The 19,968-nt window shown below is 44.9% G+C and overlaps 1 protein-coding gene across 1 annotated transcript in view; it reads left to right on the forward strand.

The window, feature by feature from the left end:
- The window catches only part of STK39 (serine/threonine kinase 39), a 1,405,344-nt gene that overhangs the window by 293,241 nt on the left and 1,092,135 nt on the right, over positions 1-19,968 (forward strand). Inside the window, exon 2 of the mRNA XM_085645380.1 lies at positions 9,611-9,723. Within this exon, the coding sequence (XP_085501506.1) occupies positions 9,611-9,723 (113 nt within the window). The remainder of the gene's footprint in view (positions 1-9,610; positions 9,724-19,968) is intronic.

Below are 19,968 nucleotides of genomic sequence, written 5' to 3' on the forward strand. Positions count from 1 at the left end.
CCCACACTGCATTCCCCAACACATAAATAGCTATGGTCAGCAAATAGGGAGGGGGAGCAGGAATGCTTATGGCAGCAGTAAACGATCAATAGATAGCCTATAAGACCAGGCGCACCGGCAACTACAAACCCCCCAGCACGTACATTGCTGAGACATGTCGAAAGAGGTCAACTAAAGTTGATGACACAAGCACGGTGAAAAGGCGAACAGCAGAGGACGAAAGAATTATGAAGGAAACTAAATGGAAGACACAGCCAAAATGGCTGTTTGTTTATGCAACTTTAAAATATTACACGTTTCCACAATAGCTCTGCCGGCACCTAGGGAAAACTAGCAAACCAATACATTTTTGAAAGCTAGACACCCAGGGGAATCCAGGATGGGGTGACTTGACTGACTCTCACCAGGTTCTGTTACCCAGAATCCCTTGCAAACCTAAAAATTTGTCCCCCAAAAACTATTTCCTCACATTTCTGTGGTGGAAAGTTCTGGAACCTGCGTGGATCCACAAAATTCCACCCACCTCGCGTTCCCCAAAGTCTTCCGAGAAAAATGGTACCTCACTTGCGTGGATTGGTCAAGGACCCGTGACAGGCAATGGCCCAATACCTATTGAGGCGACATCAAACTTACCTAACACAAACCAACCTGGTTTTGCAAGGGGGGTCCCATGAGTTTTTGGCCCGGGGCTCGGCGGCCATCTAGTGAAACCTACCAAACCCACACATTTCTGGAAGTGAAACACCCGGGGAGTCCAGCGAGGTATGGCTTGCATGGGTCCCCCAACATTCTCCTACCCAGAATCCCTTGCAAACCTCAAATTTCGCTGAAAAAATCACTTTTGTCTCAAATTTCGCTGTGGGAAAGTTCTGGAATCTGCGTGGATCCACAAATTTCCTCCAACCCAGCGTTTTCCCAGGTCTCCCGATAAAAATGGTACCTCACTTGTGTGGGTAGGCATAGATGCTGCAACAGGAAATGGCCCAAATCGTACTGTGGAGACTTCAAAATTACCTATAACAAAACTACCTGGTTTTGGGGGAGCACCTGGGGTTTTGGCCCTGGGCTCGGCGGCCATCTTGGGAAATTTCCAAACCCAAACATTTCTGAAAACTAGACACCCGGGGGAGTCCACACACTGCTAGCCAAACGCCATTCCACGCAATCCGTGAGCTGATGTGGTTGCTGTGTCAGGAATGTGGGTGTGTGAAAGTGATGAGCCCCTGAATGGCGCTGTCTGCTGATGTGAGTGTTGTAATGTGCAAGACCCGCGGCTGGCAGTGTGAATGGTTTTGTATGTGTCTCACGTATGAAAGGTTTATGAATGGCCTCACAACAGCAAACAGTGCCATTCAAGGGCCCATCAATTTCACACGCCCACATTCCTGACACAGCAACCACACCAGCTCATGGATTGCGTGGACTGGCGTTTGGCTAACAGTGTGTGTAGTGACCAGCAGCACTCACACACTGCCAGCCAAGCGCCAGTCCACCCACACTGCCAGCCAAGCGCAAGTCTACCCACACTGCCAGCCAAGCACCAGTCCATGCACACCGCCAGCCAAGCACCAGTCCACGCACACCACCAGCGATGGGCCAGTCCACGCACACTGCCAGCCAAGCACCAGTCCACGCACACCACCAGCCAAGCGCCAGTCCACGCACACCGCTAGACAAGCCCCAGTCCATGCACACCACCAGCCAAGCGCCAGTTCACGCACACCGCCAGCCAAGCGCCAGTTCACGCACACCACCAGCCAAGTGCCAGCCTACACACACCGCCATCACATTTAGGATTTTTTTGTACAAAAAAGAAAACAAAAACAAGTTGCAAATAGATGCAAATCTACTAACACAAGATCTGAAACTAAATACATTACACAAATGCCAACCTTGAAACTAAACAAAAAATATAAAACAATAGAGAGCAGGCAGTTCACTTTACCACTCATGGATGCTCCCAAAAATTATTTTGCATGTGGTACATTCTAAAACAAGCAGGCACAAACAGTGCAGGGTTAGAAGGACACTCGGACAGTACATACGAGTGTCCTTCCGCGTACCTCTTCGCCAACAGACTCTACATCTCCTACTGGGAAAGTCTTTGGAGGGTGTGGGAGGAATGTGATCAGGAAAGTGGCGATCTTTCAATCTAGCCACATCCTCCACCACTGCAACTCTAGGAACACTTGCCTGTTCCACTACAACAAGGCTGCCTATTACAGACTCCTGAAACTTAGGAAAAGTCATCTTTAACTAAGGACAAGAATCCTTGAATACAACAAAAGCATTAAAGGTTGCCAAGTAGAAAAGATGGATAGCCAACTTCTCATACCAAATGTAAGCCTTACGAAGAGTAGTGTAAGGTTCCAACCTCTGATCTACTCTGTCAACACCACCCATGTGCCTATTATCGTCTAAAATGCACACAGGTTTGCGCACTTCAGCAGCCTGACTCCAAACAGTCACTGGTGAAATGCTTTCATCATGGATGGTAGTCAGCATGCAGACATCTCTCCTGTCTGAAAACTTCACAGCTAGAAGTTTCTCGCAATGCAACCCACTGCACTGTCCCCGCACAAGCTTTTGACAAACAAGTTCTTTTGGGAAACCTTTACGGTTAGAGCGGATTGTGCCACAAGCAACAGTGTCCACTTTGGCCAATTCTCTGAACATCCGCACGCCAGTGTAGAAGTTATAAATGGTGGCCTTTGTTTAAAAGTCCTCTACCAAGTTCCCACACAATTTTCTCAGTCACTCCAAAAGTGGACAGACAACCAGGGGGGTTAACCCTGGATTCCTTACCGGTGTACACCCTGAAATTAGAGACATATCCAGTCCTACTGTCACACAGCATATACAGCTTAATTCTATAGCGTGCCCTCTTACTAGGAATGTATTGCCTAAAAACCAAGCGGCCCTTGAACAAGACCAAAGACTCATCCGCTGCTATTTCTTTCCCTGGAGCATAGATCTCAGAAAATCTCAGAAAATCGATCAACAAAAAAGTGATCAATGACAGGCCGAATCTTAAAAAGACGGTCACCATCAAGGTAATCTTGTGCCAACGCTAAACCATTATCGACAAAATGCAGCATCCCAAGCAGAAGCAAATACCTAGCACGACTCACGACTGCCGGAAATATAGCCGTTGCCATCAATGGACTAGTAGACCAATATGAAGACATCGATGGCTTCCTTAGCAAGGCTATCAAAAAAGTTAAACCCAAGAACTTCTTCATCTCTTCCAGATTTGTGGGAGTCCACCGGGTAGCTCTAGAATGGGGCCTAAGGCTGGTACTGTTGTCCCCAAAAAATTGTTCGGGATACAAATTAGTCTGCTCAACAATCGCTGCCATAACACATCGTCCATAAGCAACCAAAAAAAAGTATCTGCAAAAATGTTTCTGTATTCACTCTACACCCTGGAACACCAGTAAAGTCTGGCAATGCCGGCTGCACCATGCCTGGGGCAACCCAGAGGTCATCACTTTCAACTGGAAGCCTTGCAGCCCTAGGCCGCAGCCCAGATGCCTCTTGCTGCACTATCAGATGCCTCTTGCTGCACTATCGGCACATCAATGTCCTCCTCTAAAACAGGCACTTCATCCGCACTAACAGTAGCTTCATCAGCACTGAGAGTAGCTTCATCATCCGATGATTCCATGTGGAGAGAAAACTCACTGCCTGAATCTTCCCCTCCCTCCTCTGCCTCAGATGTAGAGTCAGTCTCCGAACCATGGTCAAAAGAAGACTCAAAAAGCATACCAACAACCTGCTGAGCAGTAATCCTCTGGCTAGCCATTATTCTTACTAAGAAAGGAGACTGCACAAACAAGTCAACAACAATCAACACTGTGCAAAATAAGTTACAAAAATGTGTGCCTTAATCAGAAAGATCTATATCCTCAAAAACGATATGATTCAGTTGCAAGAGACAGCTATACTCACCAGCACCTACTCTGCAGAGAGACAGAAAAAAACAACGATATCCCACTAGAAAGAAACAAATTAAAACCAATTACTCACAAGACAACAAAGGACACGTCGAGTTCAAATGCAAAAAGTTTTTGACACTCAAAAAACAGAAGCCAAACATAGTGCTATTATTACACCATTTGCAAAAAACACATTCATGCAGAGAAATGAAAAACATTTACATTGTACAAAAGAAAGTCTCTTACCAAACACATGCAACTACACAAACAGCAGAACCACCAGTAACAAAACCACAACCTGGAACAGCCTAAAGAGCAAAAGCCTTGAACTAAAACAAAAAGGGAGAAATAAAGCATTACAATTGCAATTCACAAGGGGGTCACTTCCAATGCAATTAAAAAAAATTCCCTGGCTCTAGTGGGCTTTTCTGCCCCCCCCCCCCGGTCCAGAAATGCCAAACAAAACAGGCGATCTGTCGCGAGGGGGGGGTCAGAAAAGTCTTTAGAAAAATGATCCCCCTTAGGAAGCGACCCTTGTCCAATACATCCCTGGTGTCTAGTGGGGGCATTCCTGCTGCACGATCGCGACGCTTGCACAATCGTGCAGCAGGAATGCAATGCATGGCGACATCAGGGGAGAGGAAACACTCTAACCTCTCCCCCGATGTCTCAATGCGAACAGATCAGGCCCCCCGCCCCACTGGAGCACAAAAACTCACCCCTTCCTCTTACGGACATCTGGAAACAAATGGTTTCCAGGCGTCCAGCGCTTCCTGATGATGATGTCGGTGCACGCTGTGCGCGCTGACGTCACAGGATCACCGAGGGGGGATCGGGGGTGACAGCGGAAGCTCTTCCGCTGCCATTCCCCTTTGTGGCACGATGTTGGGCTGCCCATGGGGGGAGCGCCAGCACTTCCCCATGGTGGGTGCCATGACGGAGCGGTTCCGTCATGAGCACACGCACACCGTGGCTCATGACGGAACCACTCCGTCATGAGCACCGAAGGGGTTAACATCCGTTTAATTGTAACAGATGGAAGGTAACACAACCATAGGAATAATCCAGAGGTCACACCTACCTTTTTGAACTATTAGCATTGCCATTGAAGCACGGGAAAATAAGTACACAATGGAGAGTCATTCTTTAGGCACACATTTGTGAAGATGTATCATGTGCATGCATCACCACACATGCGTGAGCCAACAGAATGGCTTGTGCGCCGCTTCATTCGCTTGTTTTATATACTAATCCAATATGGTGCAAACCACTTGGAGTGGCAAAAAAATTAAATTTTACTTTGTGAAACCACTTTTTGGAATGAGGAGCAGCACAGAAGCAATTGGCTACTAATGAGCCGTCCAAAATAATTACAATTAAAATATTTTTGTTAAAGGACCGCTCTGGATGGGGAAGAAACGGAGGACGCTGTAGAGGGGAGTGGGGGTGAAGCAATTGGGAGTGGTTTAGGCTGGATGAGGGGGATGGATAAAATATTGATGGGTTAAAAAAATTAAAAAGCCGGTTGGGGGGAAGAGGTGTTAACAGGGAGCATATGGGGTGATAGGTGGGTAACAAGCAATTGAAGGAGGGAGCCACACAAAGAACATGGAGGTGTAGGTGTTTGGAAGGAGCAAGTACACAAGACAAAGCAAGAAGACATATGCACTTTCATGGAGTACATAAAGAAAAAGGAAAAAGTAGTTCTCAAAAGTCAACCAATCAAAAAGATGGTAAGGAAGCAATGCTCCTAAGGAGGTACAAACATAGGAAATAAGAAAGCTGTTGAATAGGAATCGAGCCAATGAGAGAGAGAAGAAGGCCAATAAATTGTAAGAAGTGAGTTGGCTCTAAGCCACTGTAAGTTTTGGTTTAACCTACAGGGGATCTGTTTGCAAACAGAAAGACCTAAAAAGAACATGAATATCACATGTATAAGTAAGTACCTTTAACTTCATGGTAGAATTGTACTGCAGATGTAAAAACAAAACTTGATTATTTCAGTATTGTGTACATTGCATGTACCTATGACTGGCTCACTTCCCTAAAATAGATGGAAATTTACTTTTGGAATAAAGCAGCAACTGATTTGGAATTCAAAGAAAACTTCTGGGAAGCTGTGACTGTTACAGTTTCCCATTAACAGATCTAATTCGTTTTCTTTTTACATTTTTTAAACTTTAATGCTATCAAATCTTTTAATATGTGCAAGTGTTCCCACAAGCAAATGTGCCTCTGACTACAACTGCACTTGCAAACTTTTATATTTTTTTCTACTCGGAAAAATGGCTGCAGAAACACCCCTTCAATTTTGTGGCATGTTCCACAATATGGATTTACTCAATCTGCTCACAGTAATATAATCATATAACACAACATACTAATAAACCATATCCAAGACGATCATGTTCCTGATAACATTTGGGAATACCAATAAACTCTTACATCTGTCCATGTTCAATTGCTAAGATAAGTATCCCCTGCCTCGAATGACCCCGACCTGCCCGTTGGTGTAAATTGGAACACAAGTACTATACACCGATCAAGTGTATGTGTAAAATAGTGCGGGCAAGAAAAAGTATTTACAAGTGTAAAATATTTATTTGTGAAGACAAACTGCTCACGAAAATGAATGTATTGGTTAACCTATATTTAAACTAATTGCACAAACACATTTACGTCTTTAGCTCATAAAGAGAGAAGTGAATAGAGTATTTAGTAGAAGTATGAATGATGTAGGACGAAAATTATATTCCTTTGAGTTTTGTTTGATGCCATATATTCTCGTAGTAAAAACACAGGGCCATATTTATCCTTATTTCGCGAAGCGCAACGCAAAGCAGCAAGAAACCTGGCTGCGCTGCATGAAAGGGCGAGAGCAGGAATGCACCATACCTGGCAAGATGTGGTGCATTCCTGCTCACTGCCTCCGCTGGCGCACAAACTGCTGCCTAGCACCAACTCAACTCATGGGTGCCTGCATTACAGACAGGATTGTTTTTGTGCAGGAAAGGACTGCACAAAAACAATCCTCTGAGGCTTTTTCCTCTTTCTATGTGTGCTGCAGAATGTAGAAAGAGGAAACCAAGGAGGAGAAATTAAGATATTTCGTGTTAGTCCTCCCCTGGGAAAGCATAGCATTCTGACTTATTCCCAGGTCTACCAGCATTGGTAAATCTGGGAATGCTTCAGAATCAATGGGTGTATATGTGGGAACAGCCAGCCATGGATCGCCTCCCTGGGGCACAGTAATGCAAAGCAGTGACTTGCACTGCCTTGCAGTACTCCAGATTTACCAAGCCATGCATCAACAAGCATTATAAAACCCAAAAGCAGTCTGTCAAAAAAGATATATTCCCTAAAACCACCACACCTATTTCTTGTTTTGTTGTTGCTTGTTTTATTATTTGTAGTGTGCCCTGCAGTGTCCTTAGTGTAGCTTAGATTTACCATTCCAAGATCAGTACCACATTAGGAAACAGCATGTTCACCATCTTGAATTGTAACAACAACGACACACTATGCAAAATACCATCCCAAGAGAGCCGCTTAGTGCAATGATTACTAAGTGGCTACTGTAGAATTGTATTGTGCCATTCCAAGATGGCAAAAGTAATGATTCTAAATGTGGCTGCTATACTAGAACATTTAAAAAAAATATTCTCTATGCACAATACCTTTCTAAAATGGTAGAGTACTGCTATGTTTAATCTATCCCTTACTTATTGCATGTTTATGTATTCACATTTTATTTTGCTTCCGCTCTTTTTAATTTTCTTTCTTATACTTTTTGAGTTGGTGTGTATGTTTTACTTTTGATCACTCAGTGGATAAATGAATGGATGTATGATGCAATAATTAACAATAGATTGCATGTATAACACGTTATTGAGTGCCTAACTCAGTGACTTAAGAAGCACTTTCAGTTATAAGTCAGATCTAATGGCATTGCCTTTGTTTATTATTGAAAATGATTCCCTCTTGTGAGAGGAACCTATTGGAAGCAACCCATACCTATAAGTTTCTGCCAAGAGGAATAGCGATAGTGACCGCGGGGCAGCATTTGATTCCAATGCCTTCTGAAGCATACCCAGATGCCTCTGTAATGATCTAACATTTCAAAGATCATCCTTTAAGTTGTAGGGGAGGAATCTTGTGAATCTTGAGCACATTGACATAACAGTATACAAAAGTCACAGGGAATATTCCTTTGGCTCACCTGTTCATGATTTGCACCAATACTGGAACATATCTTAAGTTCAATACCTTAACCAGTGTTGATACGCTAGGTAGAGTATCTAGGCAAGACAACCTTAGATTACGACCGGCATAGGGTTGTTACCAGAGCCTAAATCGGAAAACTAGGAGGATGTGCCCTTACACCTCAGAAATCCTTTTGAGGGGACCTCCAATGGACCAAGGATCCTACACACCTAAATAAATCATTCCCTTGGAGTTGGTGGGGATTACTACACAGGGAGGTCTATTCAAAGGCTGCTCCCTGATACAATTTTTTGCTCCCTAATGGGCAATTTCTACTGCATAGGGTACAGCGGAAAGATATTACATAAGAACTAGGAAGTTAAATACACCAAAATGCAGCCTCAAAAATTGCTACGTTTCCTCGTTTTAATGCGGAATGGTATTATTATATTATTATGCATGGCAGGAGCACCATTAACCACTTTGTAGGATAAGTGAGAGACAGATTTTTGGCAGGGCAATTAATAAGTCAGAATGTACCCAAAAGCAGCCATAACCCCCACAAATGGTTGCGAAATTCTCGATTTAATTATGTACAATGTAACTTTTTACACAGCATATATGATCCCCATATGGTCTGTATGCTCGAACTGACCCGTTGTGGTCAAACAGAAGCAAATGCCTGGCATATGGTATGGGTTTGTGAAGTAATTAGGAAATTTAGGGTCAAAATAACAAGTATGCTTAAAGTTGAAACTGAATAGTAACTGAATAGAGGGGAAATTCATTCAGAAAGTTACAGCCTTGCCAAGTAGCCCTAGTGATCAGATGCGGCTCCTCCGCTAAGGCAGAGGAGCATCGCCCCACTGCTGTTGTGCAGCAGTAAAAGAAAGGAAAAATAAAATGATAATCATGCAAAGTTATTATCATTGCATTTTTATGCTGCAGCAGCATGAATGCGGGGCTGCTCTGCTGACAGAGCAGGGGAAACGAGGTGGGCACACTAAAGTGCGCATGCTGCTTCGACCAGCCCTCTCGGACCGGCCAATCAGTCATGAGCACTTTAGCATGTTCTCTATGCAGGCTGTAATACAGCCTGCATGGAGAACATGCCCAGGCCCCAGTCCCCGTCTAAGTGCCAAACCACAGCGCTCAGAGCAATCACAATGCTGCATTACAGCACTGTGATTGGCTCAGGGGAGCCAGGCTGTTTCCTGTTCGTTGGAGGACACAATGTGGGACAGAGCGGCGAGGCGATAAGTGAATTTAATTTTTTTTTTTTAATAATACCTACTTACCGTCTCGATCCCCGTCACAGATCCGTGCTGGCCGCCACTAATGTGTGACTTAGAAGGTATTGTGATATACATTGTGAGGCAATTCATTGGCTGATGATTGTGTAAAGGCTTGAAGAGTGATATTCTGACTTTACTTTACACTAAAAATATTATTTTCCTCCTACCTATTAGGGAGCGGAGCCACAGCAGTGGTCCAGGCTGCCCTATGCGTGCCCAGGCAAGAGAAAGTGGCGATAAAGCGAATCAATCTTGAAAAATGCCAGACAAGCATGGATGAGCTTCTTGTGAGTATTTTGTCTATTTTCACTGGTTTCCTTGGCATTATTTTTGTACTGTGCCACCTAACAAAATATGTGGTAAATATATTCTTATTTTACGACCTATTGCTGTTCCCTCCTATGTCTGATGTTTTATTTAGCGCAATGAAAGAGACACTAAGGTAAACTCCCACTGCTGCCTATTACACCTTTACTCCTCTAAACGAAAATAAAGGCAGGCAATACTCATTATGTCTGGGTACAGAGAACTTTAGTTTGTCTAGAAGGCCTCAAGTCTTCAATCCTTCAAAAGAGTACTATAAGAAGTAGTACAGAGATAGAGTGGTGTTTAGGAAAGCTCTTTCTGCCATTGATTTTCATTTGTTTTTCATAGGTTTCCATTGCTTGGGTGGTCTGTCTATGAAAGGCATTGCATTTCAATGATGGCTAATTTGTTTCATGTGTCTTCCCATTTGGTTTTGGTGATGTGATCACCAAGTTGCTTTTTTGGTAATCTGCAAATGTGACACATAGATTGATACTCGGTCTGTAATCTTTGCGGATACACATCATTTTAATTGATGAATGACTTGTGGTTGTTTTGTGCATGGTGTCTACAGTTACATAGTATACATAGTATATTCAATAATTACCTTTTCCCTTTCATTAATTTGACTTTGCTGTCACAATTACATGCTGTTTGAGTTATGCCTTTTTCTCGTTCACAGAAGAAATATGTGCATGTACATAGGCTTTCCTAAAGATGCAACAAAATCACTAGTTCTTTGACAAAAGTATCTACTATGAAATGTTTTGCTGAATAGTTTTTTTGTTTTCATTTACCGATTACAAAGTTATCCTCTGACACCTTTCATATCCCTCTTCTTTGGGAGTGCAGTAGCTTAACACTGCTTGTGCAGTTTGTTCAGCAGAGACCCTAATCACAGCTCCATTATTGTTATAGACAAAGATGTTGTTTCGTTATGGGATTTTCTTAAAAGAGCTACCAAAGGCTACAAACACAAATGCTTTTCCTAACAAAAAGTCTCACTTATTTGCGTTTTCAAAGCTTGTTTTACATTGCACCGTTACAAAACGTTCTGTCAAATTTGGTTTGAATAGGCCAAGTGTCTATCCTTCTTTTCTGGGAAGATTTTGTGACCTGAATAATTCAGCTGTATTATTTTCATTAGTAAATCATTTTATCAACACGTTTTGGATGTTAGAAATATTTCCTTTGTTAAGTCATATGAGAACAGGTTTCCTATCCAAAAGCAGGGCTTGTGGATTTTACATCAAAAAAAGCCATTCCCTGACTTGCATAAAATCTGTGAAAAAACGCAAAGGAGGGAATTCCCATTGACTCTACTCGTTTTCTCAACATGGAACCTGAATGGTCGGACTGGCACCTGAGGAAGGTAAAAAATGTAGATCATGAAGCAGTCTACATCTTGAGTATGTTATTCCCCCAAACTGTTTTCGGAATTCGTTTTTGATGGCATTGGGACAATGTGCACTTTACCCCTGCTATCCAGTGCCAGGGCCAGTGCTAAAGTGCTTTTGTTCTCTCCCTAAAACCTTGTACAACTGGCTTTCACCTGAATGAACAGCTATACTCATGCAGGTGCACCCCCAGCCCTGCTGCTACCAGAGGACTGCCCTGCTGCTTGAAGAACTTCCTTGCTGCTGCCTGAAGGTGAACTGGGCCATCTCCTTAAACTTAGAATTAGAATCACCAGATTGACTCCAATGGCAAGTTGGCTATCCTCCTGTATCAGCTACAGGGACCTAACAAGTTCCTGAGACCTTGAACTCTGCATCTGGCCTCTGCTGGAGTGAATGCTAAACCTCCAAGTTGTTCCCCCGCAGGTTGTGGATGCTTGGAAGTGGTGTTAGAGGTGCTGCTCCTGCCTAACTCTCAATCAGTCAATCAATCAGGGTTTTGTAGAGCGTACTACTCACCCATGAGGGTCTCACGGCACTGGGGGTGGGTGTGAGTAGGTCTGTTGGAGTCATTCGAAGAGCCAGGTCTTGAGGTCCTTCCTGAATTGGTGCAGTGTCAGGCTCTGTTGAGGGTAAAGGGGAAGTTCGTTCCAGGTCTTGGCTGCGAGGTAGAGAAGGTTCTTCCATCTGCTCTGGTCCTGTAGAAGCACGGGACGGTGGCTGCGCGAGGTTTATCTTGAGGGCGTGGAAGGAGATTCGGTCGTTGAGGTATTGGGGTCCGGTGTTGTGGATAAGTCTGGCTGCAGCGTTCTGGATGGTTTGGAGTTTGTGGAGGAGTTTTCTGTTTATTCCAGCATAGAGAGTGTTGCCCTAGTCTAGTCATGCTGGTGATGAGTGCGTGAGTAACGGGTTTCCTAGAGTCAGGGGGATCCACTTACATCTTGCGAAGTTTGCGGAGGGTGTTGAAGCATGCAGAGGATATGGCATTGATCTGGAGATTCATGGTGAGTGATGAGTCGATTATGATGCCTATGTTGCGTGCATGGTCCATTTTGGTGGGTGGGTTTCCGAGGGCAGGGGGCCACCAGGTGTCGTTCCATGCAGAGGGGGTGGAGCCGAGGATGAGGACTTCTGTTTTTTCTCCAAGTTGAGCTTCATGCAGCTGTTCCTCATCCAGGTCGCGATGGCTTTCATCCCCTCTTGGAAGTTCTGCCTGGTGATGTCGGGTCCCTTAGTGAGGGAGAGGATGAGCTGGGTGTCATCGGCATAGGAGACAATGTTTAGCGTCTGGTTTCTGGAGATGGTTACGAGGGGGGCCATGTAGACGTCGAGGAGTGTGGAGCTGAGGGAGGATCCTTGGGGTACTCCGGATCTGATCTTTGTCGGTTCTGAGAGGAAGGGCAGGAGTTTTATTCACTGTGTTCTGCCTGAGAGGAAAAATCGTATCCTGTCTAAGGCCTTTCCCTGGATGCCGGCGTTGTGGAGTCTGGTGACTAGTGTGCGGTGGGAGACGGTTGCTGCTATGTCCAGGAGGATGAGGGTTGCTGTGTGGCCTTGGTCAAGGAGGGCGTTGATGTCGATGGTTGCGGCGAGGAGGGTGATCTCAGTAATGTGGTTGCTGTGGAATCCAGATTAAGAGGTGTCTAGGATGTTGGTTTCCATGAAGTGTGCTAGCTGGGTGTTGACGGTTTATTCGATGACTTTGGCTGCAAAAGGAAGCAGTGAGATGGGCCTGAAGTTCTTGATGTCCATCGGGTCTGTGGAGGGCTGCTTTAGGAGGGGGTTGACTTTGGCGCGCTTCCAGTTGTCGGGGAAAGTGGCTGTCTCGAGGGAGCAGTTGATGGTTCGGCGTAGCTTGGGTGCGATGGCAGTGGCGGCTCTGTGGAAGATGTGTGGCAGTCAGGGATCAGAAGGTGCTCCAGAGTGGATGCTCTTCATTGTCTTTAAGGTGTCTTCTGTGGTTGGAAGGGTCCAGGTGGGAAGGGTCTGTTGGGTGGTGTCATTGCGGGTGGGAGTTGAGGCGGTGCAGTGATCTTGGTCGTCAGAGTTGTCATAGAGCCTTTTGATCTTGAGGTGAAAGAAGGAGCAGAGTTTGGTGCAGAGGTATTGGGAGGGTGAGATGTCGATTGTTTTGTTTTTGGGTTTGGCGAAATCCTGTATGATGGCAAAGAGTTCCCTGGAGTTGTGGATGTTGGAGAGGATTCTGTCTTGGATGAAGCTTTTCTTGTTGATCTGATGAGTTGGTGGTCTGCTGTGGTGGCTGTCTTGTAGGCGGAGTGTGCTTCCAGGGTTTTGCTGTTTCTCCACGTCTTCCTCAGTCATCGACAGGAGCGCTTGGATTCTCAGAGATCCGTGGTGAACCAGTCGGCTTTCTTGTTGTTTCGTCTTGTGGTGTTCTGGAGAGGGTGAGAGTGTTGGCGCAGTTGGCGATCCATTGGTGGAGATTGCCTGCCGCTGTGTTGGTGTCTGTCGTAATTGAGGGTGGAGTGCAGGTGAAGAGTTCTTCGGAGACTTTGTTCCAGCTTCTGTGTGGGAGGCGGCGCGTGTGCTTGTGTGCGGTGGGTAAAGGTAAAATGAATGCAGTGGTGGTCAGTCCAGAGCAGTTCCATGGTGTGGGTGAAATTAATGTTGTGTCCTCCAGTGAAAATGGGGTCGAGTATGTGTCCGGCTGTGTGAATGGGGGTGGAGACAAGTTGCTTCAGTTCTATGTTGGCGAGGTTCTCCAGGATGGCGGTGGTGTTGGGGTCACTGTGGTTGTCCAGGTGGAAGTACAGGTCTCCAAGTAGTATGCAGTCTGTAGAGGTGAGGGCATGGGGTGCAATGTGGTCGTGTTGACGTTGGTGAAGAGAGTGCTGGGTCCGGGAGGTCTGTAGGCGAGTGTTCCACAGAGCGTCATTCTAGGGTTGGGCTGGATCTGGAAGTGGATGTTTTCCATGGGGGTGAGGCGTCGTCCGAGTTGGTGGTTGTCAATCAGAGGGAGCTCTTGTGGATGATCCTGTTCTGCTGGGTCTCTTGGTGACAGTATTTAGCTACGTGGAGCCCTCTTTGGCTACAGCTTCAGCCCTTTGAAGGGTTTCCACTTCCAAAACGTTGTGTAACTTCGAAGGTAAAAATCTTTACCGGGCTTGACATCGACCAGCTCTTCATTGTTGATGACGACCTCCTCAGATTGGAAATCCAGTTCTTCCCACTCTGGGCTTTTTTTCCAGCCATTGTTGACAGCTTCAACAAGACTTCCTCCAGTGGCACCCTGCTGATTACAACTCCCCCTCGGACACTGTCTGCTGCCTTGCCTGGCTGAACACTACCTTCTCCTGGACTTTTCTTCAAGAAAGTTTGAAGTCCGCAGGTAACCAAAGACCAAGCCCGATCCACCCCTTGCGTCTGATCCATGTTCCATCGTAGTCGTCCTTAACCTTTGGCTTTGCCCTGGTCTAGTGCGACCAGATACCTACTGTTGATTCTTCGAACCTTTAGACACTATTTTACACTCAAAACTGTAAACATTCTTAACTCCAGTTCTACTGATTGGTTTTAATTTTTTATGGTGTCATTTTATTTATTAAACTTTACCCTAATTTTCTAAATTGGTTTAGGAATTTTCTTGTGTTGTCTTTTTACTTTATTTATGATTGTGTGCTGCATAAATGCTGTACAAAGTGTCTCTAACTTAAGCCTGACTGCTTTTGTGCCAAACTATCAGAGGGTTAAGCACAGGTTAATTTAGTGACTTTTGTGATTCGCTCTGACAAGGATTGTGGTTGTTGCTTGAGTAGGGTTTTTACCCACCCTTAACCAATAAATTAATCAACAAAAAATCCTGAAAATAATTTGACATCAAATTCAATTTTTTTATTCTCCTTAGTTTTTGATTTAACTGTTTTTCTTGTTTCCTAAATGCATGCCTTCCCTCACATCCTTTTTTATTACAATGGAGTTGGTTCTGAGCAACAATGATGTCCTCAGCAAGGTGGAGCTGCATAGGCTCTGCAAGGAAAGAAGGCTGAATGTAAGAAAGAAGACCAACAAAGTGGACCTCCAAATACCCATTAGAGCCTTTGAGGAAGTCAGGAAGATGCAGGCCACACTAAAGGAACAAGAAGAGGATGACTCTGAGGATGGGGTGGTGGACTTGGGGGATAAGGAGGAGAAAAATGGAGTGCCCACCAGCCATGAGCTGCAGCAGAAGGAGAAGTAGGAGGGCCACTTGTCTACAGGAGTGAGCCCCTTCTCAGGGCAGGGAGCAGTATGTCCTCCCACAGCCTGTCTCCAGAGGAGATGGAGGACAGGAAGCATGAGAGGGAGTTCTAGCTGCACAATTTGAAAATGGAAGCAGTCAAGAGCGACGAGGAGACTGCTGAACAGAGGACCTTGTAGAAAAAAAAATATGTCCTGAAGGAGAAGAACATTCTGCTGACTCAGGAGATGAGTTAGAAGTAGCTGGACCTCAAGACAAAACAACAAACAGAGTCCAGCAGTATTGGTGGCAGTAGTAATCAGGTGTCCAGTTGAGACAGGAGGGTCCCTATCCCTAAGGACCTGATGCCTAACTTTGTTGAAGGGGATGACATCAACATGTGGTTTGAGGCTTATGACGTTGCCTTAGAAATGCACAGGGTCCCCAAAGAGGATTGCCGAGCCAGTCTTTGAAGGCACTTTGCTACTGAGGAGAGGGATTCACTAGTGGTTCTAGGAAAAGTGGATAGGTTGAAGTATGCCTTCATGAAAGTCGCACTTGTCAGGAAATTTGGCCTTGCCCCTGAGAAGTATAGCCTGAAGTTCAAGGACAGCCAGAAGCTGGCCTTGCAGTCCTGGGTAGATTATGTGGCTTAATTCTTCAAGGCACTGGATGTCTGGGTGAAGGGCAGTGATGTGAGTGATAACAATGGGTTGTACTATTTGGTTGCCAGGGAGCACGTGTACAGTAGTTGTTTTACAGAGCTACTCCAGCACCTAATAGATAGGGAGCGCAGTGATCCCAGGGAACCTTCTAAGGCAGAGGACCGCTGGCTCAGCACCATGCTACACAAGAAGGTTTCTGGGGAATGACCAAAAAGGTGGCCAGGATTCCCACCAGAAAAAAGAGGGGGGGAGATCAAAATAAAAACATAGCGCTCTCATACTCTGAGAATCCAGAGGATATGCTCTGGTACCCTGTAGTTTCCCAGCACCTTCCATAGCCTGTCCCTAAGGACCAAATCAAAGCTGACCGAAGGTAAATAAAAGCAACATATAAGTGTTCTTTCCTTAGAGTGACATGTTTCCAACACAAAGCTTTGAAACAAAAGGCCTGATCAATGGTGCTTATTATGTTCCTGAATACTGCCTGGGCATCTTCCAGCGTTACAACAAACAAATGATGGACGGAATGCTGACAATGCAGACATTCTCCCCCAGTCAAGAGATCTGGGTTAAATCCATCGTTCTTTTGCCCACTACGCCACCCCAGTTCAGACATGGCCATATGCAAATCAGTCTTGACCCTGTGCCTCATGGGAATAGTCCAGCCCGAACTGCCAAGCCATGTCTTCCCTGGACCGTAATCAAGCATCCTACGACCGGTTTCTGGCTATCAGCCGTAATCAGCCAGGATAGCTTGACTCCAGTGGCGTAGTGAGCATGGGTCCCACGTCTGGGAATACCCATCCCACTTAGGGCGAAAAGCGTTACAACAAACAAATGATGGACGGAATGCTTCCAGGACATGGTTGTCAGCTAACCAAGTTTGTAACCTAATTAGTACTTGTCTATAGAATATTTGTTGGCTGTTATCCAGTAGGCTATTAGGCCTGTAGTTTTATGGTTGGTCCCTGCCTCCCTTTTTATAAGTTGGAATAATAGTAGTGCCCTGCTAGGATGGTGGAATTTTGCTGCCTTTCATAATGGCATTACCTAGGTGATTCAGGTAAAGGGACCCAGACCTCAGGTTTAAATAAAAACAGATCTCCTGGAACACCATCCATTCCTGGCGCCTTTCCTTTCTCAATTTGTTTAAGGACATTCTCTGTTTCTCTTAAGGTAAAACAAGAGTCCCTGGGTGGTCAGGCTTTTCTCTTTTCATAGGTGGTAGGCTGAGGAGGTATTAATAAATCCACAGTCTTCTGGGGTCCAAAAGACAACCCTACTTGAGCCTCTCCTTGTAGAGAGACGTAAAGTGGCTAACCCATTTATTGGGATGAACAACAATCTCCAGGTGATTATCGATGGAATGCGTGCCTTCAGCCACTAGCTTCTGAAAGGACTCGATGTTTTTACTATCAAGTGCCTCAGTAAGGTCAGCCCATTGTCTTCACTCCCATCTCTTTTTTGCTGGTTTTGGGTGAATGCTTTTAGTGCTGCTTGTCTGGGTGACGTTGTAGTCTAAAGCTCCAGCTTGGAGGACCATCTTTTCCATCTCCTTGAGATGCTTCAGACCCTGCAGAGTTCAGGCCTAACTATCATGGCAAGCAAGTACCAGATAAGGCAAGGAGATGTGGTCTACTTGGTGCACCAAGTGGCTGTGTGCAAGGTGTAGCCCCTCATGGCCAAGATTCAGAATATTCTGACTTGGGAACCCCCCAAGATCTAGACTGATGTGAGAGCCTTCCTAAACCTCACTGGTTATTACAGGAGATTTGTCAAAGTCTATGGCACCATTGTTGCCACCTTGACAGAATTGACCTTTGAAAAGCAGTCTAAGAAGTTGATCTGGATAGTGGAATGCCAGAAAGCCTTTGACACCATGAGGGAGGTCTTGTGTACTGCACCAGTGCTCTTGGCCCCTAATTTATTGTCTAGACGGACACCTCAGAGCATGGCATAGAGCTGTGCTCTCACAGCTAAATGAAAAGGGCCTACACCTACATGTGACCTTCATTAGCAGAAGGCTACTTCCTCAGGAACAGAGATGCAATTGAAAGGGAAGACTTTGCAGTTGTCTGTGCACTGAAGAAGTTGAGACCATACTTGTTTAGGACTCACTTCCGGGTTCAGACAGACTGCAGACCCTCAGATGGCTAATGCAGATGAGGGGTCCATCATTTGAGGGTATCCATCTCCCTACACAGAATGGACTTTACTGTGGAACACCATTCTGGTAATGAACACTCCAATATAAATGGTCTTTCCAGGTTTTTATGCCTTAGGGATTAGAACTCACATGAGGGTGGGTAGTTCTACCTACTTTCTGCTGAGGGGGACACATTTTAGACCTGCCATCCTTGGTGTGGTATTCCCCAATACGTTTTACATTTACACCTCCTGTTCTGTGGATTCATTTTGTTGTGCACTTTACACCATGGTAAAACTGTCCTACTCCTGATTGGCACATTTAATTACCTTATAAGTCCTTAGCATATGGTAATATATGTATCTAGAGCTGTAAATTAAATGCCTCTAGTAGGGCTGCAGCACTCGTACCACCCACTAAAGTAGTTCTTTAAAACATGTCGTAAGCCTGCCATTGAAGTCTGTAGTGCATTTGACTGCCATTTTTACCTGGCCATAAACACCTTTTGCCAGGCAAAAACCTTTCTTTTTAATACTTGTAACCTACCCCTAAGGTAGGCCCTAGGAGCCTATAGCGTTGGGTGCATTGTATTTAAAAAGCAGGACATATGGGTTTCATAGTGAAAACATCCTAAATTCATTTTTCAATACTGTAAAGCCTATCTCTCCTATTGAATAACAGTAGGTCAGCTTATTAAAGTTATTAAGTGCAAACTGGAGATTGGGAGGCGATAAGGATATCATGCTTAGACTCAAATGAATTGTAATAAAAAATCCTCTTTAATGGTAAAGTCGGATTTTATGTCACAATTCTGAAAATGCCACTTTGAGAAAGTTAAAAGACACCCAAATGGGTGACTGTTTGATATGTTCAGCATTCCATTCATCATCTGTTCTTCTTGCATTTGTTGCCCTAAGTGGGAACGGTATGCCCAGACGTGGGCCCTGTGCTCGATACGCCACCAGACTCAAACTAACCTGGCTGAATATGGGTGATTCCCCGAAACCGGTCCCAGAATGCTTGTTTTTGGTCCAGGGAGGACCTGACCTGGTAGTTCGGCTGGACTGTTCTCATTTGGAGCAGGGTAAAGACTGATTCGCATATGGCGTTGTGTGCAAAAAAATGATAAATTAAACCCAGATCTGTGACTGGGGTGAATGTTTGATTTGTTCATCATTCCATCCATCATTTATTCTTTTTTTATTTCACAACAAAATTTTATTGTGACCTGGTCATCCAGTAGCACAATGTACAGAGTAGCAATGATGATGTAAACTCTTTGATTGTAAAATAACAATTGAAAATGAAATACAATCAAACACATTTCTCCAACAGTGTCATATATCCAAGATAAAATACAATGCATGTCTTTTTCAGCCACCCAAATTGCAAAGTTATATATTTACAGCCATGTTTATCCCCCAGCACTACCTTTTCCCACCCCATCACTAATGTAGTGATGCAGTTGGAATAGGCTCCAAGTCCAGACCCCAATAGTTTGCCCACCTCTTCTAGATCTTGGGGTGTTTCTGGGGGCATCCTCTCACTTTATATATTGGTAATTCCAAGCCCATGCAAAAATCCAGGCCCTTTTTCCATATCCCTACCCGAGGTGAGGAGGCATCTTTCCATGCTTTCGCAATGTCTCGTTTTGCCAAAGTAAGGCCCAGGAGCAATAAGTGTCACTTATATATGTTGCCCCCAATACCATCAGTAATGTAGAGCAAGACTAGCTGCGGTGAGTAGGGGACGTCCCAACCTAAAACTTCTGATAGACATGTAATTACGCCCCGCCAGAACCTAGAGTGCGCAGTGCACTGCCATACGGTATGTATAAGGGT

Source organism: Triturus cristatus, chromosome 3_1 (genome assembly GCF_964204655.1).
Source record: "Triturus cristatus chromosome 3_1, aTriCri1.1, whole genome shotgun sequence".
In the NCBI taxonomy this organism is placed as follows: Eukaryota; Metazoa; Chordata; class Amphibia; order Caudata; family Salamandridae; genus Triturus; species Triturus cristatus.